This window comes from Folsomia candida, unplaced genomic scaffold, assembly GCF_002217175.1.
Source record: "Folsomia candida strain VU population unplaced genomic scaffold, ASM221717v1 Fcan01_Sc003, whole genome shotgun sequence".
NCBI classification, from domain to species: Eukaryota; Metazoa; Arthropoda; class Collembola; order Entomobryomorpha; family Isotomidae; genus Folsomia; species Folsomia candida.
The window spans coordinates 1262349-1288107 of NW_019091195.1; the positions used below are offsets into that span (position 1 = coordinate 1262349).

The window sequence follows — 25759 nt, forward strand, 5'->3', positions numbered from 1 at the left end:
GGGTCAAGGTCACGTATTTTAGTGAGTATTAAGATGCAGCCCTGATACAAATTATACAATGACCCGACACATTATTCTCTCAAACATATGACTTTATAGCATTTTTAACATAATGTGTAAAATAATTTTTGACAAACGAAAACAAGTTGTAAATTCATAAAAGTCAAGACGATTAATCTATTTGATTATTTATTTACAAAGATACATGTAAATAATTTGAAAAGGAGGTATATTGACAGTGTATATACTGCAACAAAGTTACTTTATTTAACAATATTTTTATAAGAAATGTTCAATTTCAATTTCCAATGCAGCACATGGAAGGTTGCATTCAAAATTTTCTACAACTTTTGGATGCAACACGCCCAATTTGCCGATACTTTTGCCTTTATAAATAACTTCGGCACACCGTCCAGGGAAATAGGTCGAATCTGTAGGATCACCACACAATTTTAACAATAAATATGAATTCAGTAGTCTTATACGCTACATGAGCTCAACTTGATCGATAAAGTTTTTTTTACCTTCTGCAGCCCTTAAACAATAATCATCTTGAAACTTTGCTTCCAACAACTGCATAAAGCGATCCAAAAGTCCATGAATAATTTCGAATCCAGGCGATTTGTTGTAGTTCAGAGCACAAAGGTGACGACAATTTCTTGTTCCAGTGTCAACATTTTCATCGAGATAAACCACATCCGAAATTTCAAATAATTTAAGTGGCAGGGGCATATTTTTGTTGGCTTGAACCGTCTTCAAAAGTCCTGGAAGAAGCGAATAACGAGCCACTTGGAAATCTTGTGTTTTAGGATTTGCGATTCGCACCAGTTTTGATTCCATATCTACTCTTGATTTTAGTACTTTTTCACATTCATCATCAACAGAGCACTGTGTAGTAAAACAATAATATTTCATTAAAATTTAGCATAAAATCATTATGAAATTCATTTTACAATTATCCTCGCTAGAATACATATATGCGTGCACACATACCAATGAAAAGGTCAACGCTTCCGTGAACCCAGCTTGAGCCATGCACTCGGAGAGTTGGAAGTTGAGTTTATTAAGGGGAAATTGTGCTGCAACTGTGGACGTTGGAGGTAAACTAGGAACGATGTTCCCATATCCAAAAGAAATCGCCACATCTTCCATTATGTCACATTGATTTAGAATATCGTGACGAGTTGGGGGAATCTCGACCGAAATTTTCCCCGATTGTGGTCCCACCGTGGATCGTAACCCCATTCGACTCAAGCTTTTGGCCATGTCATCGGCAGTCATTCTAAATTGATTATCAAGCCATTAATAACCATCAATGAAAAACGTAAAACTAACCCTAAGCTAATATTGCAATTAAAGTAAATAAATTGAAACTAATCAAATATTTAAATTAAATTACTCGATTCCAACAACTTTATTAGTCGCTGGGACATCCACCGTTTCCAATTTGTACTCCAACAAAGGATAAATCTTGGTCTCGTTATTCGCCTTATACAACACTTGAGTAGCTTCAGCTTCAAAAGGTTTCTCCAAATGTTCACTCAACATTGTGACCATTGTGTCCAACACGACTTGTGCCTTAGTCAAATCCGTGGCAGTACATTCGATAAAGATGTTTTTCGTTGACGTCGTAACTTTAGAATGATCTCCGTTGATTATAGGTGGCAATGAAAGAACGACCCCTTTACTGTCTCTGATTACAGGATAGCGGGGTTCATCCTTAATGATGGGGACGTATGGTTTGAGATGGCTGTCCTTCAGATAAAACTCCATCAACTCGTCCGCCACAAACTCTTTGGTTTGATTCAAAGGTTTAAACTTGATCTGTTTGGGTGGATCACAGGAGTAGGTGAATGGTGGACTTAATGTGTCCAAATCATGCACGCCAATTGCTACGAGGGTTCGTTTTCGACAAATATTATGATGCAATTTCTCCTGTAAGTCGATCAGTGAGTCGTATGCTTCCGGAGTAATCTTCACATTGCGTAGGCAAGCTGTCACAACAAATGGGCGAAGTGGTGAGGTTGACTCTTCAACTGTGGTGGTTATAGGTTTGGCTGGTAACGTTTTTGTGAATCTTGGAGCATTTTTCCTGTGAAATTAATAATATATTACAACAGGAAAAATTACTTTAATCAAACGTATGCCGTAATAGATCGTCAAGCACGTACTTGTTGATAAACACTGCCAGGGCTGTTGAAATCCCTTCGACGCACAAAAGGTCATACCGATTTGCAGGGATGTCAATCTTGTACTCTACATTTTTCGGGTCGATATCCACCTGATGGTAACAGATTCTTTTAAAATGCTACTCATGGATTAAGCTCAAACGCTAGGGTTTGTAATTTTACCACATCATCCAACTCGACCCCAAATTCGAAGCAAAGCTTATCAAACTCGTCATCCGCTATAGAACAAAGTTTAAACTTAATTTAAATTTATACAACGAAGAAAAACAAAACAGATTTGAAATGAGCCACTTGATGATGACAGATCTTAAACAAACTTACTGTATGACTGACCAATCTTCTTAAACAGCAAATCCCTCTTGACGGAAACGGTCGGCATCTTGATAAGAATTCGAAACCCGAATAGATTTCACTTTTATTCAAGACCTAAATATTTAGGTGATTGATAGATATGACGGAATGTTGAACCAGATTGCAGAGTTCCAACCCGGTGGACAGATTTGCCTTTCGCGGAGGTGATGTCCAACTTGATCCGGATGCTGCGTATAATTCTTTGACGATTAATCATAAGACTAATGAGATTTCATGATTTTGAAAAACTGATTAAACGATGTGTCATAATTTAATTCATAATTTGTATAATTTCAATTTCCACTCACTTCCATCAGCTTGTTGATTGTGAAAGAGAATAATATGATATATGACAATTCATACAATTTTTAATGGATTGCATGATATTAGAGGAAACTAAGGATGAAGTGCATGCAATATTTGCATGGCAGCTGGTATGTATTTGCGCAAGTATACATATGTATAGGAATGTATGTAAGTAGATGAGGAAGGTTATGAGACAGTGAAATCAAATTTTACAACAATACATGAGTTTTCCGCTTGTAGGTTGTCTTTAAATTTAAATATGCACATACATATTTATAATATTGGATAAATAACGAGGGAAAAGAGGATGGGATTTTTGAGATATTTTTTATGACGAAATAAAAACACATTTTTTCCTGGACATTTGAAACAACCATTTTAACAATAACATGTTAAACGTCAGGTACTAATCAACAAGTTGTATTAATTAAGTATCAAAGCACACGCTGAGTGACATGTCACGGAGATAAAAACAAGAGTCTTGTTCGTTAAATACTCGGTATTCGGCATGAATGAAGTTTTTCTTAATGAAGTTATGAAATTATTTATGAATGAAATATATAATTCGCAAAGCAAAGCTCTATGAAAAGATGTGCTCAATGAAGTAAAATAAAATATATATTTTAACATTTCCTCATTTATCGCCAGTTTGCTCGAGTCTTCTCATCTGTAAACCAGCCAAGATTTTCGGTATTCCGAATTTTTAACCATGAGCGATTCCTTCATGACGACAGTTTTCTTTGTGCTTGTCCTAATTTTGTCGCTTGTGGTCCACTATTATTATATAACCAATTTTACTCGGGTAGCAAGATTATGCAACAAATTTCCGGGGGATAAGCGACTTTATCCATTTTTAGGGAACGCAGTCTCTATAATGGGGCCAATAACGGGTAAAGATATTATACGTAAAGTATAATTTCCTACATTTACTACCTTCAATCTTATGTTTCCATTTTAGAAATTCAATCAAAGATGACCGCATACTGTGAAAAATATGGAAGAGTCTGTCTTTCATGGTGGTTTTATGAACCAAAGATTTGCATAGCTGATGCAACAACTGTTGAGGTATTGACTTGTGTTAATAGTTAAAATTTATACACAGTATCTCAAAATGCCTCAATTTCTCAAATTTTCTCAAGAAAATCTTGTCCTCATCATTCCACATTGAGAAGGGACCAGAGTACGAACCCTTAAAGGCTAATTTGCATGATGGGCTGTTAACATCCTCTGGGGAAAAATGGCGAAGGGACAGAAAGCTTCTTAACCCTGGCTTTGCACGGCAGCAAATGGATAGATTTGTTCATATTTGTAATAAAAAGAGCAAAATTTTGATTGAGCGATTGGCAGCACAATTTAAGCAATGTAAAAATACTGGAGCAACAAATTTTCTACCACACTTTACGAATGTAGCATTAGAAATTGTTTTTGGTATGGTTTCATTTAGTATTTTTCCGACACAGAATTCTAACATTTTGTATTGAACCATTTCTAATAATTCTAATTACAGAGAGCGGTTTAGGTACAGAACTTTGTGTGCAAAGCGATGGACAACATTCTAAATTTGCTACGAGCATAGAAACGTACGTACTCATACATAAATATGCACATACTAAGAAAATTGAAGTAGTTTTTCTTGAAATTAAGTATATTTTTTTTGTAAATACTTTCGACACGTTAGAATCGCTAGACTTTTACAGGTTCGCCTATTTAATCCTTGGTTGGTAAAAATACCACTTTTATTCAAGATTTTCGGGTACGAGAAGGTAGAAAAAGATGCAGTGGAATACTGTACGCAGTTTGTTAAGAGGGTTAGTACTTTTCCTGCACATTTGTATGCACTTTGACACTATGCACTTATGCATGTAAATGCTTTAATCACAGGCTTGGCGATGCAAAAAGAATGAAATTGAAATAGCTAACGAGACATGTGCAAGTGAAAAAGGAGATGAAGGTCAGTTAATTTGAAGTGAATACAAAGTAAAATTTCTAATTTTATCTTGTTAATCAGAGTGCAATATCAAAACTAAGAACAAACATTTTATCGACCTTCTACTTGAGGCGAACTTGGGATCCGAAAAATACTGCATCGATCACTTGACGACTTTAGTAATTGCAGTACGTAATTGTAAATCTATTAGTATTTTCCAATACATACAGATAAATAATATGTAGTTTTGTACATTTTACGTATCAAATTCAGGGTGCAGACACGACGGCAAATTCAATAAACAACACTCTGCTTTATCTTGCGTTGAATCCCGAGTGCCAAAAATTATGTCATGAAACTATTGATTCAGTGTTTAGTCAATACAATGGAGACTTAACAATTGGAGCCCTGTCAGAGCTCAAGTATTTAGAAATGTGTTGGAAAGAATCGTTAAGATTATGGCCAGTAATTAATGGTATAACTCGGAGAATAATGCGCGACATTGAATTGGGTATTGTTAACACAAACATGAACGTAAAACTCTTATTTGCCTATATATCGTAAAAAATATATAAATTTTGAATTTTGCAGATAATGGTCTAATAATTCCAAAAGGCTGTGATGTCATTATTTCTCTATATGATTTGCATCGTGATGCCAAAATATTTCCAAATCCCAGCGTTTTCAATCCAGATCGCTTTACTGAGGAAGCTTCAGCTTCAAGATCATCCTTTGCTTGGATACCTTTTGGAGCCGGAATTAGAAATTGCATAGGTACACATATGCATACATACACAATGGTCATACTTATTATGCATAACGATGATTAAACTGTATTCAACTCCTTAGTTAAGCTTACATATAATTCTTGATGCGCCATTAGGTTTCAAGCATTCCACTTTGGAGAGCAAAATAATACTGGCTCATTTCTTGCGAAAATATCAAGTGTCCACGCCGCTGGTGGAACGACAAGTAAAATTTGTGGCAGGAATCGTTTCCTCTGCGCACCCAACAATCAAACTTTCTTTGATGGAAAGATGCATTTAATGAACTTGACTTATTCATATGAACTTAATTCATATGACCAAAAACAGCAGAAATAAAAATACCTTTATACATACAGACATGTCGTGTATATATAATAATAAAATAAAAAATTTCCTGATTTTTGAATTACTCTTTTAGCTTTATTTTTTGAAGTATACAATTAAAGTTTACAAAGGAAGGTCAAGAATATCACATTCAGTCTCAACACAGATTTCCAAGAGCCTGTTATCCGTATGGTAAATTATGGCACGTAGCTTAACTGTCTGTCCGGAAAGGATATCATTTGGGACGATTGAGAACTTGACGGTGTACTAAAACAATGAAGATAAGTACTTGTCACACAATTAATTTCTACAAGATATTCATTTTTTAAGGATTTCTACATACCATCAGCCCTGGTTGTACGGAGGAGTTGGCAATCTCTGCTTCAAAAAGGCGAAGAGGAGTTCCATTGAATACTAGGTCACACGCGAGGCTGAGAGACGTGGATGCAGAGCCTTAATTTTTAGGAAATTTAAATTACTACCGACATTTCTTAATGGGCAATTTATTCTGATCCTCACTACTCACTGGGGATCATGTCGTATTCAATGTTGTATACTCTTCCTGGCGTAAATGAGCATCTTCCCTCACATTCAGTAATTCTGAGTTGGATTGGCGTTCCATATCCACCTTTTGATTTCAAAGACAACAAAGTTTCAAGACATGCTTCTCTGCTGATATTGATTTGTAGATATTACCACATCGAGTAATATTGGTGACGACGCCTTTGCTCTCCTGGCTGAAAATCCTGGGGGCACTCAGACCAATCGAGGTGGCAGTGGCTGACGCAGCGATGACCAAAACAATAAAGAGCTTGGTAGAAAATTCCATTATTATTTTTATTTGTTACTCAATTTTATTATATGAAATTTAAAATTGTATGACACTTATTGTTCCCTCCGCGATGCATAAAGAACATTTAAGTGACCGGAACATTGTTTTATATGCCTCTGCGATTGGGTAATTGACGTAGTTAAGTCCACACAATTAAGGTGGCACAATAACATTTGTAAAACCCTGCTCATAAAACTTTTGGGGATAACTTGCTTATCCAGATAAGGAAATATTCACTTGGATGATTTCATGGACGTCACATTTTCGTATGATGATATTGTTGTGTTATTTATTACAATCCGACATGAATGGAGACCGACAAGAGGGTTGAATTTTTAAACAGGAGCGCATGATAAAAGCGTCGGCTCATCAGGAGCAGGAGCATCATTACGACATTATAATTGCGTGGAAGGCCAGATTATTTTATTTGTTTTTTCAAGTTGTAAATCAATAAAAATTCTGTTAATCTGTTTCAGAATGGGACTTGCTATTGGACACGCATGAACCAACCACGTGAAGTGGTGTGTGTACGGCATGGATGTGCAGACAATTAAATGGGTGTTGTGATATCATCAAGGGCATGTTACACATTTTTGCTTACGAAAATCTGAAAAATTTTGCATTTGAAATCTTGATGTCTAGATTAATTATCGCATTTTCCTCGTCATATTTAAGCCATCACATCGCCCACACTCATCATTTATGATCTCATCGAAATCTGTTTTATTTTAGAACATTGCAATTTTGTGCAAATACAATTTCAGGGTCAGACGGCACAAGTCTGCAGTTTGGTCACGAATATGCGATATTTACCTGATAATGACCCATGTGATAATGTACAAAGTAAAACAAAGAAGATTATTTACTACGTGACTGAGAATATAAGTATACACATTTTCGCGATTTGAGCCTGATGAGCAATAAATTACCCGTAATCATCCCTGATCAACCTTATACCTATCAAAAACCAGCCACAATCAAAAATCGCATAATAGCCCCACTAAAAAAATAAACCAAAAACACCCTCATCAAATTTTGTCATTTGGATTCAGTTTTAGTAAAATCAAAGCAAGCTAGCTATGCATAAAGTTAAATTTGTAAATACGACATGACATACCGAAAAGACTATTTCTTAAATATTTATCTGTGTAAGTATCTGCACAGCTTCATCACGATTTTTTACATGCCAATTATTTTCAAATCATCATTTTAAATTGAATTTATATAGATTGAGATTTTGGTAAAAATCTTCCATTGTTTTTACTTGATAATTACACCAGTTTCCAAGAAAAGACTAAATTATTTATCTGCTTGCGAAAGTAGATCGCCCATCTTCCTCCTCTTCTGCACTAATAAATAAAAATGTTTATGCACGAAATTAATTTTCTCCCAATATTTTGTTTGTGACGCAATAAGCAATAACGATTGAAAACGTAATACATCAATTTATTATTTGGAGCATACAAGGAATGGAAGGTCATTAAGAATTAATAAATCGATGTATGATCAACTTCTTAATTGCAAACTTTTATAAAATGGGGCCATTGATTATTCAAGTTGGGGTAAATAAGGTACCATTTACATTCATGCATCTTACAACTCTTACAAGTTGGTAATAGTAAATTCAGTAAATTGCTCTCGTCTTTTCATAATTTCCAAACTTGAATTCGCAGTTAAATTTAATCGACACTCCTTCTGCATTCATTGTGAGCAGTGGACACCCTATAATTTGGCGTCAGGACTGAAGAAAGATTTATTACGTATACAGAAAAAAAGCTTGTGGCAATTGTTACGGGGTATAAAACAAAAGAGGAGAACATAACATAATGTAAGAGTGACACGTGGATAATAGGGTTTCGTTCCCTGTCCATATTTATGTACGTATATCGTTTTAGTATTTTTAACCCGTGACCTATTGCCTTACCTTGTACTTCATAAGTAAGTGTGAAAACTGACTTACCACACGTTAAGTATCAGACGCCCGTGGGAAGGATGCTAAACATTTCGCAAAATGTGATTGACGGCTGGTCGCAGATTCATTTTACACGCCTGTGATCAGGCCTTATTAAGCAAACTTTTATTAAAAATCCATTAAGTAGGGAAAGAGGATACTAAAATTGTGTATATGAAATGTGGCTACTTGAAAAGTAAGCATGATGTCATGTGTCAAGGAGCAACTACGTACATAGAAGCGTTATTATTTTGATTTTTTGCATAAAGTTCACCTATGTACGTAGGACATCCTTAGCTAATTTGTGTTAGATTCTGTAGACTGATAGGGCCATGAAATTCTTTTGAGTTGTGTTGATGGAAACCCACAAAGAAAAAAATCTGATTGACTCAATTAGACAAATATGTATTTAGTTCCGTGAAGATGGTCATGGACAACAATCAGGTCATGCAGAGATATATACTTGAGTCATCTACTAAAAGATTTTGATGTGGATGAGATTTAAACTATAATTAGTTAAACTCAGATAATTTAATGGTGGTAGGAGTTTCAGGTCTTTCCTCAACCGGACCCCAAAATGTTTGGACCAACGTGGTTTTACTGGGCAAAAAATAGCTTTATGAAGACGACGTCGAATGAATAACAGGTCCTATGTAATTACATATGTCTGGAAATTAAAATTTTCCAATGCAACAATAGAATATTAATAATTAAATCTCAAAATCCCCAAAACCTACCATTTTCTGACAATAAATTCTTAAAATTAGAAAATGGAAGCATTTGTCAAAGTACTTAATACCAAACATCTTTTACTATTGTTTATAAGAACAAATATATTAAATTTTAATTATCGTAAATATGTAGCTCCATGAATCAAAGGCAGCGTCGTCGAAGTTAAACATTTAAAGAAATGTTTGAAATGTATTTCACCCGATTACGTAAATATTCTATTCCTAATTTAAGGTTTTCCTACATATTGAAAGCGAAAACATTCTAATTAGAAGACAACAATCGGGAACCCCCATAATAGATACGTACATACATGTATCAATCAAGTCGTGCTTGTGATTATTATTAATACACATTATGTAACATAATTATTCGCAAGGTTTACATACCAAGTAAAACTTTAAGTAATCCTGTCCTCTGCTTATTGTTAGTTAAACTACACATCAATTCTGCATTATTTAACTAACAGATACAGAACAATACATATCGGCAATCGGCACTAATGAAATCAATGTAGGGCATCTTCCAACATCATAATCTAGCTATTCCCACATTACATATGCATGTAGTGATTCCCTTGCAAAAATAAGATGATCTACTGACCACAAGAATGCCAAATTCTTCACAAACTCCATCATTGCATCCCAACATACATACATACTTTGACCACATTTACTCTACCAATAAAGCCCCCAAACCATTGTTATTACATATTTCATACCCTCCATGAATGAAAATCTCATTATCACCCTTTATCCTTCGAGTCGTCTTCTTTTCATGCATTTGGAAAATTTATGAATGCCTTAATTCCTAGTAATCTTCACAATTTTGATGCATATGATGATGATATAAAAGATCCGACTCAAGAATCATTTGTCAGTCTATCGTCAAATTTCAAAGTGATAACTTCATTCATCGACGATCCCAAAGCTGAAAAATATATCACGCATGATGCAACGACTTTTGGTAATGCAGAATATTCAAATAATAAAATAACAAGCATACAGTGTCCGAAATATCCGTGTCAATTTTATTTTGAACTAATTATCCAGTTTTTGACCGTTGCCTCTGTCTGTCTTGCGGGATTCGTGTCTTGCAAGCCCCAAAGTGGTTACAATAGCCGGCAAGATGAGCGTTACGCACACATTTTGCGGTACGACAATATCAATCATGGGGATGGCACGTATTCCTACAATTACGAAACTAGCAATGGAATCAAGGCAGAGGAGAATGGGTACTTGAAGGGACGCGGAACAAACAATGAGATTCAGACTGTGCAAGGCTCCTACCAATATTATTCTCCAGAGGGTGAACTTATCCGAGGTAACTGCATGAAAATATGCAGATATAAATATTTAGACCATGATGACCATTTGATTTAATTGTTCGCTATATTTTTAACAGTCGTGTATACAGCTGATGAAAATGGGTTCAACCCCAGTGGAGATCATCTTCCTACTCCCCCACCAATTCCTCCAGTAATTTAAAAAATAATTTTTGGCCCGAGCCAGGGTTTACGTCTGTCCGCCTGCCTGTGACACAATGGCGGACGATCTGTTGAGCTGATTTCAGGCATTTTATTTCAAAATGCGTATGTTGACCAGCAGTTGGACAAGTTGAATAGACATGATTGGTCTAGTATTAATAGTTGAGCAGTGAGGTCGAAACCTGAAATTTAGCATGACGGTGAAAGTGCAAATCAGACCAAAGAATGCAAGTGCCAGAGTACGAAAGCGACGAAAGACTGGCTCGGGCTACATCAAATTTGCACTGCAGATTTTTATAATTTAATCAACACCATGATTTTATGCAATGATTTTTATTTATTTTCGTATATTATCAGGCAATCCAAAAATCTCTGGACATCATTTACGCCAACGTAGCTAAACAGCAGCAACAAGGGCACTACAACAGGCCAAACAATAACCAAAGACCATATTAAAACATTACTCTCTGACCAAATCAATATTTCTTGTATTAATAAAACTGTTTTTATGAGTACCGTGCAAATAAATTATTTCGATAAGCGCACTAGATTTGACTAGATTGTGGAACGAAGTTGCATGCATTATTAGGCAAAACATGTCATCAATGGTTTTAACTAGCCCTAAAGAAATCTTAGCTAACCAAGTTAATTAACTGAAAATCATGAATCTACAGTATGCCTTGCTTTTCTATTCGAAACTATCTTCTGCTACCAACAAATCAGCATTGCTGGTTATTATTACTCTTATGAGTAATTTACTCTTATGATAATGTACAGATATAATGAACTAGTTTATGATTATGCTATATTTATGGACCGTCATGCGCAGATCGAATGCATAAAAACTTAAATGTTGCAAAGTGTGCCATCGCTTATATTGTTGTAGCTGTTGCATTAAATTAAAGGACTTTTGTTTTTCATCATCGACTTTGTTGCATGTGGAATTGCATGGAATTGCTATTGATCGGTCGATTCGATTAAAACTTGAGAAACAAGTAGAGCCTTGTGCATCTGTTTTTTCAGGAAGGGCCCGTAGCTCAGATGGTAGAGCGCTCGCTTAGCATGTGAGAGGTACAGAGATCGATACTCTGCCGGTCCATAGTCATTTTTTGGAGTTTTTTAAATTCATTTTTTATGCATTTTTGAACCACATTGGGAATTATTAAGTTTATTACGGCGTTTTAATAATACAATGAGAAATTTTGTCAAACTCATCTTCAGAAGAGTGTGAAACAATAAAATAATATCCACAAAATTACACATTTATTTCCAAAAAGTTTTCAAAATCATGAGTAATTTATGAATATTATTGTTCCTCTATTATTTTAAATATATGTCTTTAAATATTTCGGCCATTTATACACAAAATTACAGATTTATGAGTAAAATGCGTATGTTTGCATTATTATGTCGTTTCACACTCATATGAATTATATTCCTATGAATTACTCCTCTATGATTTATGTACTCCTATGAATTATCCTCCATGTGCAGACATCACAATGCATCAAAATGCCTCGAAAAAACCTCCTGTGCAACCGAATATAGCCCGAATTAGTGTGGTTAGATATTGGTTCGCTAAATTATAATGACAGATAACAAATATTTTTATTCAGTTAAACATTTAATTCATGGCTAGCGATCCCCATATCAAATTTCAGCTCGGCGTGGGTCACCCAACAGGGTTGATCTTCGAAATTCGACAGTGCCTTCTACGGCGATTTCGAATATTCTGCACCAAAACCTTGGCCCACGTTATTAGTTTATTAGTATTAGTATGAGATGACTACAAAATCTTTTTGACCGAACCCATCTCCGAACTTGGCCATACTTTTTACACTTTTCAGATGTGTGCAAAATTTTAAGTCAGTCAGTACCATGAACAGAGTCAATGTCGTATCTTGACGGACAAAGGATTCGGACTTGTAAAAATGTAGTTCAAAAATGCATAAAAAATGAATTTAAAAAACTCCAAAAAATGACTATGGACCGGCAGAGTATCGATCTCTGTACCTCTCACATGCTAAGCGAGCGCTCTACCATCTGAGCTACGGGCCCTTCCTGAAAAAATAGATGCACAAGGCTCTACTTGTTTCTCAAGTTTTGAAAAAGTTAATTTAATCTGCAACAATATGCAATGGTTGCAGTTGCAAGCAACAACAATTGAATTTATGAAATGCATGTGAGGTTATTGTTATATGATACACTTTCTTACGATATTTAATCGCCAAGTCAGTCGATAAATAAAGCCAAATATGAGAAACTGGTTCATTGGGCACCGTATTTACACCTACTTGAAGTGGTCATGCTTTAATATATGTGTACATATAATTATAACGCGTCCACAAAGCGAAAAAAAACTAGTAATGTACAAGTAACAAGAATGCATGTCGATAACAATAGATACTTCGCTAATAAATGGACAGGGAGTCAAATTGAGCACTTATTTCGGTCACTTTTCCCCCACGATCATAGTGTGATTTTTTGTATGTACTTACATTCATTACAAATGCTTTTTTGAGTAACTGAAAATTATTAAACATCGACTCCAAATCAAGGATCAGATTATTAGCGAACATAAATGTTTAATTTAATCTAAGTTGAAACGTGTACGCAGGAGTAAGATTACATATGACACCCCCAAATACATATTTTAGCAATCGACTCGTTAATCGTTGGCAGTGTCACTTGTGCATGCACTAATCGTCTTCAAACGGTTTCCTGCAACACTGTTTTCCAAATTATAAGTCATTACATTAGTCATCAAAATTACTTGATTCTATAATAAGAAGTGTACCACAGCATAATTGTTCCATCGGAGAGGAACAGGAACCAAGAAAGAACAACGTGCCACTACTACTGTATATGTACTTATTGCACAACGCTTCCGACACAGCTTTGTTCAGGTTTTACGATTAGTCTAAATCTAAAAGCTTAGCAATTCTCATCTTATCATTGAGTGGAACAAAAACGACAAAAGCATGCAATACACAAATACGGAAGAAGATCAAATTGAGACATACAAGAATGCCATGAGAAGTGCATGCATACATACATAGTTGAGCTAAAAGTAAATGGGATCATGCCACCAAAGCAGTAGTATCATTGTTGTACTGAAAAATGCATACAAAGACTGAAATGGCAATTGGTTTGTTCAATTAAATCAAAGCCTGTATTGAGTTTCATTTTAACATTTATTTCATATGTGAATCAACAAGTTAACTCTTCTACTCTTCATCTAAGTTTTTGGCATGCAAAACTCTAATTAAATAAGTGATGCTAAACTGTTACACCTTTTCCATCAAATCTGCCCAAGTAACGATTTAATCGAAATCGATTGCCTCAGGAAAAGTTACAAGATTTAGACAAACTCTGCAACTATTTCCTTTCCGGCATCCGTTGCAGTGGGAGTCAAAGCTATATTAGTCTTAAAAAAATGGCTTCTACTCTTAAATTATCATTATTACTTTTGACAGCCATCGCCGCAACAACGAATTGTTTCCACTTACCTGAGCTAGAGACAAGTGCATCAGACAAGGAATACGGTGCTGCTCCCCACGTCAAAACCTTGTTCGGGCTTGGCCTAGGTTATCAAAAGGTCGTTTGGTACAAACCCGTTCTTGTCCTTCAAAAACCTAAGCATAACTTTCACGAGCAAAAGAAGGGGCGACGTGTCGTGATTAATGGATATGGTCCACGTCCGAATTATTATTACGACAACCCGTCAACCTCACATCATCCCAATGTTAATTACGGATCTGTTTCTGCTGGAGATGGAAAAGATCACGATCAGCACCAACAGTACGGAATTTCAGCTCCTAATCATTATGACCATCAACAAGATTATACTGACGATGCGAACGCTGGTACTTACGAGCAGGAGGATGAGACACATTCCGAACACGAGATTTCAGATTCAACCTGGAAAAATGACGGAATTCAGCAAAATGAGTACACCGTTGAACCGGATGCGAAACATATTCCAATGGAACATCGACAAATTGTCAAAAAATATCCGCATGGAAGGAGACAACAACAAGTGAGCTATGTGAATCAAGGAGACCCTCGTCGACGTCTGTTGCAAAGGCCACGGCCACGACCACGACCAGCAAATCCGTCCGTGAATGGTGGTCGCACTGTTACTTTTGTCGGTAAGGTCAAGAAGCTAAGACGCCCAGTTAAGGATAATAATAAGCTGACATCCATTGCTGAGCATGGAGACCAGGGAAAAATGTTGGAAGACTACAATCGCCTGGTGCAAAGTCATAATGACGAGAATACTGACGACGACGACGAGGATGAAGGTGGGCACCATGAGGACGAAGCTGACCACCAAAGGGATGATGAAGAAGAAGCTGATTCGAATTCTAATCCCGAGGAAGTTTACGTGCAGAAGCAAAAGTGGGATCAAACCCCATGGAAAGGTGTTCGAGTTGAGGACAATGTGCTGAAAAGCCATCATCCATCGTCCATATCCGATATTCTTAATGTTAAGGGAACAGTTAAACCTAAGGCTTAAAGATAAGTTGTATTACATGTTTCTTGTTAATGTTTTTGAAAAAATGATAATAAAATAGCTAAAATATATGAAGATTGTTCTTTTATGCATGTATTCACCAACTATTTAATTAATTGGAGTAGCTTAATTGGAGTAATCTTTTTTGACATTATTTTAGAAATTTTGATGCAGTTTTTGTACTGATTCGTTGGTGAGGCAGTACGAGACAGCAGCAACAGAGGATTATGCATATCTTTGCATCTCATAATGCACTCCACGTTTCCGCGTTTTTGCTGGAGCTTATTTTGCAGCTGGATTGAATATGTTTATTTGTTGAAAATTAAAAATTTGAAATAAAAAAGCTGTGCACTGGATAAAACTAAAAATCCCTGCGAAGCTGACCTACTGACTTCGTCTTTGTTCAGACTAAAAGGCCTGAATTGAAGTTTCGACTGAACAAAATGACGGTTTAATTTATGCGACGGTAAGTTCGAAGTTTTAATAATAAATTATCTGACAGACAATACAATAATAGACGTATGAAACATGAAATATTGGAGTATGAAATAATGTAGAAGCACTAACGGAATTATATTTGTAAGTGGAAAAGTAGACAGTAAGTGAAATTGCAAGTCGCATGTTGGCTTCTCTGTCATTTTATTTGTGTTAGTTTGGCTACACGGTGAAACTTACAATTACGCATTGTTAGTGCATGTCAAATTAAAACTCGTAATTCTTTTAAATGCAGATCAAATTCTAAAACTAGCCAAGATGTCGCAAAATACTGAAGGAAAATGGGTTATGAAAAATCGTCTGGACAATTTAGAACAAAAACTGGCCCATGTCCACGGATTTTTGTTGAAACTATTTGGTAATAATAAGTTTTATTGTAAATTATGGTTTGAAATGCAATGTGCAATGACCGTATATTATAGAAAAGTAGTATACCATCGCTTATTTTTGTGCTGATCTTTCAGGAAACAATTTCGAAGAATATCTCAGTAGATCTCAGTGTCCAATAAGTGCAAGGGAGGCACCATTATTGACAAAACCGAACTCCTCACAACATCAAAATCTTAATAAACCTCCCCGCAAAAATCGACGCCAAATTCCGTTTAGTAGTGAACCGGTTCCAGAAGGAGGTTTTACCATAAATGGAGAGACCACTGTAATCCCATTGTCTGATGATATTAGTCTGAATAATGAAGGAATTCATCATAGTTTAGACCCATTATTTAACCCATTCCTGGAATCTGAATCTGGTGACAAACAAGAAAATGATCCTATTGCAATTGCCAGTGTCGATGATTCCATCAACAACACAACACAAGATATACAAATATCAGTAGATGAATTACCAAGTCAAGAAAATGATAATGATACACTTGCGAACCGTTTACGTTCTGAAGAATCAGTCGAAACATCCAACGAGGTAAAACAGGAAGAAGACTTTGGTGTAGGAGAATATGATCCTGATCGTCTGTACTTTTTTGACGATGGAGTTGACCAAGGACAATTTTCTAGGTATTTTGATGAAGGTATTATAAATTTCAATAAAACATACTTAGTTATCAGGCAGACGATAAATAATTTAAGAAATTGATAATATATAATATATTCTTATCATGTCCTGGCTCGGGGTCTACAAGGCTATGCATATATGTATATGCATGTTTCTAATTTGTTATTATTACTGTAATTTTTAGCAGAGGAAGCTGAGCCATTTCAATTGTCCAGCCCTAGTGTAACATGTACACCGGTAGCAGCTTCTGGTGAACTAGCATCAGTATCCTTTTCCACTACACCCACTGGTGACATTAGTCAAATAAAAATAGAGGACGATAATTCTAATGATAATGGTCGTCGTCCTAAAAGAGCAGCCGCTTCTTACCCATCGACGCCCAAAACAAGAAGTCAACGAATACGTAAGACGGGAAATGACAATAATGACGAAGACTCAGATTTTAAGCTGGAAAGTGGGGAAGATGAAGGTTCATCGTCTTCGTCGAGCAGTGACAGTGATCCAGATTGGCAAAAGAAATCAACAACAAGTGCAAAACACCAAGCAACTAATGCGATGGATAAAATGAAGCTGGTACGTCGTGGGCGACCCAGTAAATTTTCTCCTTATAATCGTCCTGCGTCCACTGGCACAACCCCTACGACGTCAGGGAATAAGTTTCCTATACTTATTCCACTACCACCCCACGTTAATAGCGGTCAGATTTCGAGAACCAGAAATATTAGTGGGATTATTTTGCCAACGAAAGTTCCCATTTATAATTCGATTGAAATGTTACCCAAAGTGATTAACGGTGTATACTTTCGCCTCGTCTCGTTGGCCACTGATAAATCGAATAAAAATATCATGCAAGTAAAGGCAAAGTGTGGGATTTGTGCTACAACTCAAGAGAAGCCCGTCATTGTTATTGGATATGGAAAGTCAAGCCGTAATTTTATTGACCACTTGGAGGTAAAAAAACTAATATGTATTTCAGTATATAAACTTCAATGTTGAACATTTTATTAAAATATTGGCTTTTGTCTTTTTTTGATAGACGTTTCATAGAGCCCACTATGAACACTATAAAACTAACTCACAAAATATTGATATGTACACGTCGAAATTGCGAAAAGTGATTTCTAAGAATTCTGCACAAAAAGGACCGAACGGGGAGGCCATACTTATCAGCAAATGCATTCGGAAACTCACTAGCCTAAATCCAAGCTAAGTAAATCTTAGGCCATGTTTTTGTAATGAAAGGGTGAAAGGAAATCATCAAACGTACCAACATCGGGGTTTTCCTCTACTCCCCCCAAGCCAAGCTAACTAACAATAAATGTATTTCATATTTTATAAATGTTTATGTTAATAAAAACAAATATCTCAAGTGAAAACTGAAGAGGAATCATCATATATGCATAACTTACATATTTACAACTTTTACATAATTTTATGTAATATTTTTTTAATTACACGTAAGCAATTCTTCAGTATAAAACTTATGTAAGATTTAAATATTATCAAGCGTTATTTAAACTGATAACATAAAATAATAAGAAATGTTTAGCATATATACATCACTTATCTATTTGTATGTATAAATGTATTAAATTTACGCTTTTCAACTGGTACACGTGCATAAGTAGTCTGCCAATATTATTTGACACTTTATCATTCTATACATGTTGCGACAAATGAATTGTTTCCAACACAAATTTTCATTTTTGAAGAAATTAAATTTTAGTTATTATGTACTGACAAAATGGTGTGAGTGGACCGTTGCTAAGTTGGAGGATTGAGATGACCCCCTAGGTCAAATCCGGACCAAGTGATCTCACACCCTCCAGTGAGGTGTCAATCGATCGGTCTAGATAATACGATCAGTTTGGTATATTATAAAATTTTGTGAGATAAGAATTGGCTTCGAAATTCCTGAAAAACTTATATTTTGGAGATATTCTTCAAAATAAACATTTTAATTTTCGAAATAGTACACTCGAGATTTTTAGCTTAAAAAATCAAGCTAAAAATTAGGATGACTTCATCCTCAGGAATTAAGTCTCTTTGTCTGCCTATTCAAAAGTTATTCAAGGTTAAAGTCGTTGGGGCAAACCAAAGGACTTTTGCCCCAACGATTTAAAAAATGAAAATTTTCTAAAAAATAATCCATTTGTCGCAACCGTATGGGGCACCACCCCATAGAAACGATGTCAGTTAATCGTGGTAGTCTGCTCAGCGTGTATTCAAATATACAAGGTAAAATTTAAATAAAATTGAAAGTTTTGTTACCATGAAATACACTCCATGAGTTAATGACGATTTAAACTAAGGTCAGTGTCACCTATGTTCGTGTTAGCTGTTATGAAATAGGGTAGCGATGACATGTTATTAATCGTCTGTATGATATTGCTTTAATAGTGTATATACGGTATTTTTATGCCATATTGTCACTATAAGCTATTTAAAACTGGGTGTAATCTATGCAGAGTACAAAATAAAGAAAGAAATATATAAAAAAAACTTCTTCCTTCAGCGATTCAGCAATTGAGCCATTTATCATCAAGTTGTGTGTTTCACTCATTGATTCATATTTATTAAGCGAATAACAATAACGTGACAAGATAATTACTGGGATGTGAGGTCATTCTCACAATTACTTGAGCTGTGCAGACACTATATATGCATTTCATTGTTTTGAGCATGATGCGAACTCTTTCTCGTCGCACATCTATAATATTATTATGACGTATTATTTTAACTACGACTTTATTTACAGGAAGGAAGTCCGGAAGTATGTACGTGTGACGAGCTATAGATATGTACAGCATGCATTATGGATACCTATGTCTCATTCCTGGAACAGGAAATATAAGCATTTTTAGCATGCATTTGACCTAAATCTTAATTTACACCCGAGTTATTGTTTAATACGAGTGAATAATGTACGTGATGACCTTCAGGTCAGACAGAGAGAGAGGTCATCTCGTATAAATACTGGTGCTGGCTATGAACAAGGTTTTAGTCGTCCAGTTCACAAAACTTGTGTTTAACGAAAATGGGGAAGCTTGATAATTTGGTCATTTTGACCACTTTGTGGGGTCTATTTGCATCCGGATTGGGTGATAAGACTGGTAAATATGTACATAATAATACTGATTGCACTTTTTTGTCAAAGTAATTCAAATATATTATAAATTTGCAGAGACAGAACTGATTGCTTCTATGCGAGAGTTGCAACTACCTTCTCTGGATGCCCAAGATTTTTACGCGTCGCATTCTCCAGTCCACGTTTCGAGATTTCGGGGACCACGGGCAGTAAAATTTGAAGATGATTCGTCCCCACACGGGAAAAAGAGTGAGGCTGTGAGTGCATCCTTTTCTGTGGGGACGAACGGTCTTTCCGGCTCTGTCAGTGCTGCTCAAGCCGACGGAGAAAAAACGAAAGGATATTTTGGCCACTATCCTGCCGTGGCTGGGGGATATTATCCTCCTCCAGTCCCACCCCCAGTTTATGGAGGTTACTATCCTGGTGGTTATGGAGGTATGTAAAATTTGTCACTAATTATGACAACATTGAAGCATATATAAGATGCGACTATATGCAGATGATTCTGGTTTCGAAGGAATTGGAGGCCTTGGTCATCACCAGTCGTCCTCGTCATCTGCTGCTGCGGCATCTTCCTCTTCCGGTGGACATCCATCCTTCCCGATTTTAGGCGGACCTGTGAGTCACAGTGGAAGTGGAGCTTCTGCAGGAGGATGGGGAGGCTCAGGTTTAGGATATTATCCAGGGGGTGGCGGTTACTACCCAGGAAGTGGGGTGGGTTACTATCCAGGACAAGGATACTATCCAGGAGGGGGAGTGTATGGCTATCCTGGTGCTGGTGGATATGGAGGCCCCAGTTATTTAGCTCCGGTTGGAGTGGGTGGCTTGTATGGGGGTGGACCTGCTGGAGGTTACTATCCGGGAGTGGGTGGACCTGGATATTTACCTCCATATGGATATGGGGGGTTCAGAAAGGGTGATGGTGATGCAGATGAGAAACATAATAAGGCTGGCTCTCCTGCTGAAAATAATAATAATGAGGATTACTTGAACAAGAATTATAATGGTGCAAAAGTTGAAAGCAGTAATAATAAGCCATCCACCAGTGGTGTGATTTTTAAGGACAACTAATACTCCGAGTAAACATAACTTTTCTTTGTTTTTCGTAATTTATTTTTATTTAATCAGGTTGTAAGTTCGATAATAAGGCATGGAATACTTGTAATTTTTTAAAGGCAAACTCTGACCACCCTTTACAAATGAAATCTGATAATAAAGCAATGAAAATTATTTTGTGGTTCAACAATAAAACTTAATACATCTATTTTCAAAACTAAAATTTTTAAATAGAATGTCTTCTCAAAATTCACTTTGAAAACGACACTCAGAAAAGCGAAAACAATTCTTGCGTAAACCTGGTCCTAAAACTAACGTATTTGCTTCACAGAGATCAAAAGTGTGTTCAGCTCCAAAGACATTGAGACAATTGGCCGACTTCACATCCACCAATCTGTTTCGTAAACCCCGAACTGTGACCTGGCCAGGTCCACAGCTTGTGATGCTGCAACTAGAAGTACATAAGGTCATGTCGACACTCCAGCGTGTGTTGCGATCCTCCAATCCTTGGCATTTAACCTTTTTAAATTAAAAAAATAAAGAAATTAATTCGTCCAAGATAAATTTGAAAAGAAAATTAGTATTAAGAACTAACATCCTCAATCTTATGACCACAACCCATCATGTTCACGGCACAAATCGCACCCTCCACCTCATTATCTGGAATCAATGGGTAGACGAATTTGATACCTCTCAGTTGGCTTTCATGCCCTTGTAGATTAATTCCAGTTTTGACGTTGTTGATGGTAACGGACTCCAAACGGTTCCTGTACTGAAGTACGCAAATTCCTACTTCACAATCCGTAATTTCGGCATTGGTAAATTGATTGTCGCAGCCGTTAAGGTAGATGCCCTTCGAGTGTCCACTAACGGAAATATTGGAAATGATATTCCTGTTTCCTTCAATTAAACATCCGTAATAGCAATGATTTTCAGCGTCATAGCTGCTGGTACCGCTGCTGTCGCCAACTTCATCTGATCTTGGTGCCATTGGAATGAAATATTCATCGTCAGAATCGATTGATATCACGGATACGGAATCAATACTCTCAAAAGTATCGTCACCAGAAATCGCAGAATGTTCTATTTCAATTGGATGAACACCAATTTCCACATTTTTTAAGGAATTTGACGATCCCTGCATCACGATGGTTGTTCTCCCATTTTTTATTTTTGATGTGAGGATTGACAAATTCTCTACATTGCAGTTAGTGCCAAAAATGCAAAGAATTGGTTTTGGATGGGATGTTTTGGGACTGCGTAGTGTGGTTTTTCCAATTCCAGCTCCTAGGATTGTAACATCGTTCGATTCCATATTAAAAATCCCTTCATATGTCATCTCCTTCAAAATAATGATATCCTCCGGGGATGCAGATGATAGATATTTCATCAATTTTCTGGATGAACTAGCAATTTTCCTTCGTCTGGGAGTACTATTGAATCGTTCTAGTCGCGTCATCACATCTTTAGAACTATAATATATGTATATAAGATATACGTTATAGTACCTACTTAATAGTCCTTCTTATGTATGCATGAATATGTATGAATGTGTGATTTTACAACAACAAATAGTAGTATTACCAATTGGCAGATTCCCTGGAACTAAACATCACAAAAATGTCAATTACATCTTCTGGATCAAGAGCCTTCGAAGGAGTCACGTATTGCGAAAACTCGCTCTGCGTCATTAACGGATAACGAATGAATTTGGCCAACTCCTTAAAATCTTCGAATCGCGATTCTGGATCCTGATCCTTCCACCTGCACGCAGAAAATATACATATGAGCATTTTCGACTTTATAATGTAGTAGTAAATAACTTACACCAACAATGCTCTAAACAAACTAATCTCGGTCACAAATATGAGATAGTCTTCTTGTAATAACGCCCTCCAAGTATCTGCCGTCCAGTCAAATTTCTTCCTCCTGGGACCCAGGATGTCATTGACTAGAATGAAAATGTTCCTAAAAAAATATAATAACATGTACATTATGCAATACTCATATTTCTACTTCTACTATAGTAAATTAAAGCTTGAGTTGAGTTATTAACCTCTTGAAAAACTTGTAAGCTCGATGTGCAATACTTGTAACTGCGCTGTAACGTTTAGCGTGCTCATATATGAGGACACAGTTATCTTGTCCAAGTCGGATAGACAGTTTCTGATCACACAGCTCTAGGAGTCCTTTCACAAGGTATAAATCTGCTAAGGCCATGACCTCCAAAATGAGATGTTCTTGTTCGGAAGGTGACAAATGACGTGTGTTGACAAAAGAGGGCTCGAATTCTTCAGTGTATAGATACTACAAACACAAGCATGAAATAAACTAAAAATTATTTTTAGCCCCCAACTCAATCAAACAAACAAACAAACAATGAATCATCCGCCTAATTAAAATATAATGGTTAGTTATCCTTCGTTTACCTTGATAAATGCTCGGGAACTATCCTCCCCAACATCTTCTGGAAATCGGATGACCATCTTTTCATCCTGTCTACTAATTCCCTCATTCCAACACTGTTTGTCCAGCTGGGTCGCAAAAACTTCCGACATGACAATGAAGACAGATTTGTGCCCAGGAACAGGAACACTATTTGGACCAACGAGAATGGTAAGGTCGGTGGTAGAGTCGGTATTTTGCGCATATTGGTAGAGCAGGTTGCCCAAGGATTTCGGACGCTTAATTTCCTTTGGGTATGCGTAATCACTGTCATCATCGTCCGACGAGGAGGCCGTCGATGGAGTTGAAAAGTGGCGACGACGAGCAGCCATTTTATATTCCAATCTTTTTAGTTAATTATTAATCAATCTTCGTCAATCAGGAGTCTTGATTCAAGACGAGTTGGCGGAAGACTTGTTTTTAGAAGACAAAGGACGACAAAGGGCAAGAAAAGAAGGAAGCGAACGAAAATGTTTTGTCTATTTTGGGCGGCTTGGCATTTGGGAAGCTCATTCGCTGATTTGTTTGTGTGCTGGGAAACAAGATTCGTCCTGAGTGAAATGCGTCTCAAATAACGAACGAACCGAGGCAGGCAGAGAGATTTCCGCTCATTCGCCATTCTCCTTTCCTAGCGAGACGTTGTGTTGTTTTCCTTCAGAAAAACAATCCGTTTTTTGACAAGTTTTCTAAGTTTTTCAATCTAAGCAGGATTTTCATCTTTTTTCTTAAGTCAGGTAAATATCGGTCTTGACGAAATCTTTAAACAAAATAGTATCGAAAGTATCGATTCCTTCGTGGTTATTTTGTTATTGTTGTTTTGTCAGTTTTTCTGACTTTCCAGCTAATTAAGCAAATAAATAATTAATTTGTTATATATATTCAAGAGCGATTCATCACAAGATGCCCAAAAGAAATTCAAATATGCCCAAGGGTCGATGCACGGCGTACTCGTATTTCGTCAAGTCGTGTCGCCAGGAAGTTACGATGCAGAATCCAAATGCGAAAGTGGTATTCGCCGACTTCTCAAAAGAGTGTGCCGAGCGGTGGAAGGTGATTAAATTTATTTTATTTCATTATTTTAAGTAGGCTCAAATTGAACTAATTTAATTTTTGAAAACCATTACAATCATGTTGGATTTTTTTAAAATTGCAGTCACTTGATGCTGAAGAGAGAAAAGTATTTGTAGCGATGTCGGACGAGGACAAGATTCGTTACGATATGGAGATGGACCAGTTCTACCGAAAGGGAGGAGTAGATCCAGCAGCTAAAAAACGAAAAGCTAAAGTAGACAAAAAGGTGAAGCCAGCTGCGTCAGCATATTCGTTCTTCTCTAAAGATATTCGACCCCGGATGAAAGCAGACAACCCGAGCTTGTCAACTGCCGATGTGACCAAGGAAGTGAAAAGGATGTGGGATAATCTGGATGGCAGGAATAAGCGACAATTTGAATCCATGGCCAAGGAGGATGCTGAACGTTACAGACAAGTATGTGTCGTGCATTATATTCAAATTAGTAAAAACTAAATTCTACATATAATATTTAGTATGCTTATATCAATAACCGATTTGTATATATGCAGGAGGTCCAATGGCAGAAGGATCGAGAGGAAGCGATTCGTCAAGCGGCTACAAGCACTTCTAACTATGCAAATACTGTGTATGAATACTGTGAATCTGGCTCAGATGCTGACGAAAGCGCTGCAGAAAACGACGATGAGTATTAGAAATTGTGTTTTTTTACACTTGTACTTGTACATTTATATTATTTTGTACCCTTTAAACCTGTTCTATACCCGATTTTTGACTCTTGTCATATGTTTGTATTTTTTGGTACGAATGTCTCTGTTCCGACGTATGTGTACTTTTTTAACAAGTTTTTTCTAAGATTTATTTTACTCGGAATGCAATTTAATGCACATAATGAATTGTTTGGCGTTATCGATATCCTTGTTCTTTAATAAAAATGCAAGTTGATAATACTAATGAAAAAGCTATTGTGTTGCTGATTGCTAATCGAGGTCAATCTGGCATATACGTACGTGTGTGATGCATATCATGACTCATCAAGTGAATTGGTCATTAATCGTATATTGGATGCATTAGGTAGCATGACGCATCTATTAAATGGTGATAAAAACATTGATTTTATTATCATCAACCATTATATTGTATTTCTCCTTATCAATACCCCCCATCGCCCTGTTGCTGCTGTGGATCTTGATAACCTCCACCCCCATTTTGCTCTGGATAGCCTCCATTACCTTGATAACCACCTCCTCCGCCTTGC

The 25759-nt window shown here is 36.4% G+C and overlaps 8 protein-coding genes across 9 annotated transcripts; 5 read left to right on the forward strand and 3 right to left on the reverse strand.

The window, feature by feature from the left end:
• Nucleotides 1–163: 163 nt before the first annotated feature.
• Nucleotides 164–2690, reverse strand: LOC110845850 (phenylalanine--tRNA ligase beta subunit). Its single transcript, XM_022092372.2, has 7 exons — nt 2511–2690; nt 2352–2407; nt 2172–2281; nt 1400–2092; nt 994–1282; nt 525–888; nt 164–431 (listed from the first exon to the last, which is right to left on the reverse strand). The coding sequence occupies exons 1-7, from the start codon at nt 2566–2568 to the stop codon at nt 280–282; spliced, it is 1722 nt and encodes a 573-aa protein (XP_021948064.1). The 5' UTR covers nt 2569–2690; the 3' UTR covers nt 164–279.
• Nucleotides 2691–3526: 836 nt separating this feature from the next.
• Nucleotides 3527–6079, forward strand: LOC110845633 (cytochrome P450 4c3). The gene is made up of 10 exons (XM_035849986.1): nt 3527–3736; nt 3805–3911; nt 3986–4274; nt 4354–4426; nt 4525–4654; nt 4728–4797; nt 4855–4961; nt 5047–5284; nt 5365–5547; nt 5657–6079. The coding sequence occupies exons 1-10, from the start codon at nt 3556–3558 to the stop codon at nt 5818–5820; spliced, it is 1542 nt and encodes a 513-aa protein (XP_035705879.1). The 5' UTR covers nt 3527–3555; the 3' UTR covers nt 5821–6079.
• Nucleotides 5935–6785, reverse strand: LOC110847544. The gene is made up of 4 exons (XM_022094499.2): nt 6561–6785; nt 6391–6492; nt 6208–6317; nt 5935–6131 (listed from the first exon to the last, which is right to left on the reverse strand). Exons 1-4 carry the CDS (start codon nt 6691–6693, stop codon nt 5988–5990), a joined length of 489 nt encoding a protein of 162 aa, XP_021950191.1. The 5' UTR covers nt 6694–6785; the 3' UTR covers nt 5935–5987.
• A 3451-nt stretch (nt 6786–10236) lies between these two features.
• LOC110846145 (endocuticle structural glycoprotein ABD-4) lies at nt 10237–11410 on the forward strand. Its single transcript, XM_022092781.2, has 4 exons — nt 10237–10342; nt 10429–10699; nt 10781–10854; nt 11220–11410. Exons 1-4 carry the CDS (start codon nt 10325–10327, stop codon nt 11316–11318), a joined length of 462 nt encoding a protein of 153 aa, XP_021948473.1. The 5' UTR covers nt 10237–10324; the 3' UTR covers nt 11319–11410.
• A 4220-nt stretch (nt 11411–15630) lies between these two features.
• LOC110846245 lies at nt 15631–19384 on the forward strand. The gene is made up of 5 exons (XM_022092931.2): nt 15631–15844; nt 16109–16231; nt 16338–16898; nt 17067–17833; nt 17919–19384. Exons 2-5 carry the CDS (start codon nt 16132–16134, stop codon nt 18090–18092), a joined length of 1602 nt encoding a protein of 533 aa, XP_021948623.1. The 5' UTR covers nt 15631–15844; nt 16109–16131; the 3' UTR covers nt 18093–19384.
• A 477-nt stretch (nt 19385–19861) lies between these two features.
• LOC110847294 (glycine-rich protein DOT1) lies at nt 19862–21200 on the forward strand. 2 transcript variants are annotated; one of them, XM_022094215.2, is made up of 3 exons: nt 19862–19995; nt 20067–20405; nt 20470–21200. In XM_022094215.2, exons 1-3 carry the CDS (start codon nt 19920–19922, stop codon nt 21039–21041), a joined length of 987 nt encoding a protein of 328 aa, XP_021949907.1. In that variant the 5' UTR covers nt 19862–19919; the 3' UTR covers nt 21042–21200. The 2 variants fall into 2 exon arrangements, with proteins under 2 accessions (XP_021949907.1, XP_021949908.1); XM_022094216.2 differs by having other exon boundaries at nt 20488–21200.
• Nucleotides 21061–23926, reverse strand: LOC110847295. Its single transcript, XM_035849928.1, has 6 exons — nt 23456–23926; nt 23083–23333; nt 22854–22994; nt 22611–22790; nt 21622–22498; nt 21061–21545 (listed from the first exon to the last, which is right to left on the reverse strand). The coding sequence occupies exons 1-6, from the start codon at nt 23801–23803 to the stop codon at nt 21270–21272; spliced, it is 2073 nt and encodes a 690-aa protein (XP_035705821.1). The 5' UTR covers nt 23804–23926; the 3' UTR covers nt 21061–21269.
• Nucleotides 23927–24059: 133 nt separating this feature from the next.
• LOC110847559 (high mobility group protein B3) lies at nt 24060–25462 on the forward strand. Its single transcript, XM_022094521.2, has 4 exons — nt 24060–24205; nt 24356–24521; nt 24625–24957; nt 25053–25462. Exons 2-4 carry the CDS (start codon nt 24372–24374, stop codon nt 25194–25196), a joined length of 627 nt encoding a protein of 208 aa, XP_021950213.1. The 5' UTR covers nt 24060–24205; nt 24356–24371; the 3' UTR covers nt 25197–25462.
• Nucleotides 25463–25759: the final 297 nt, after the last annotated feature.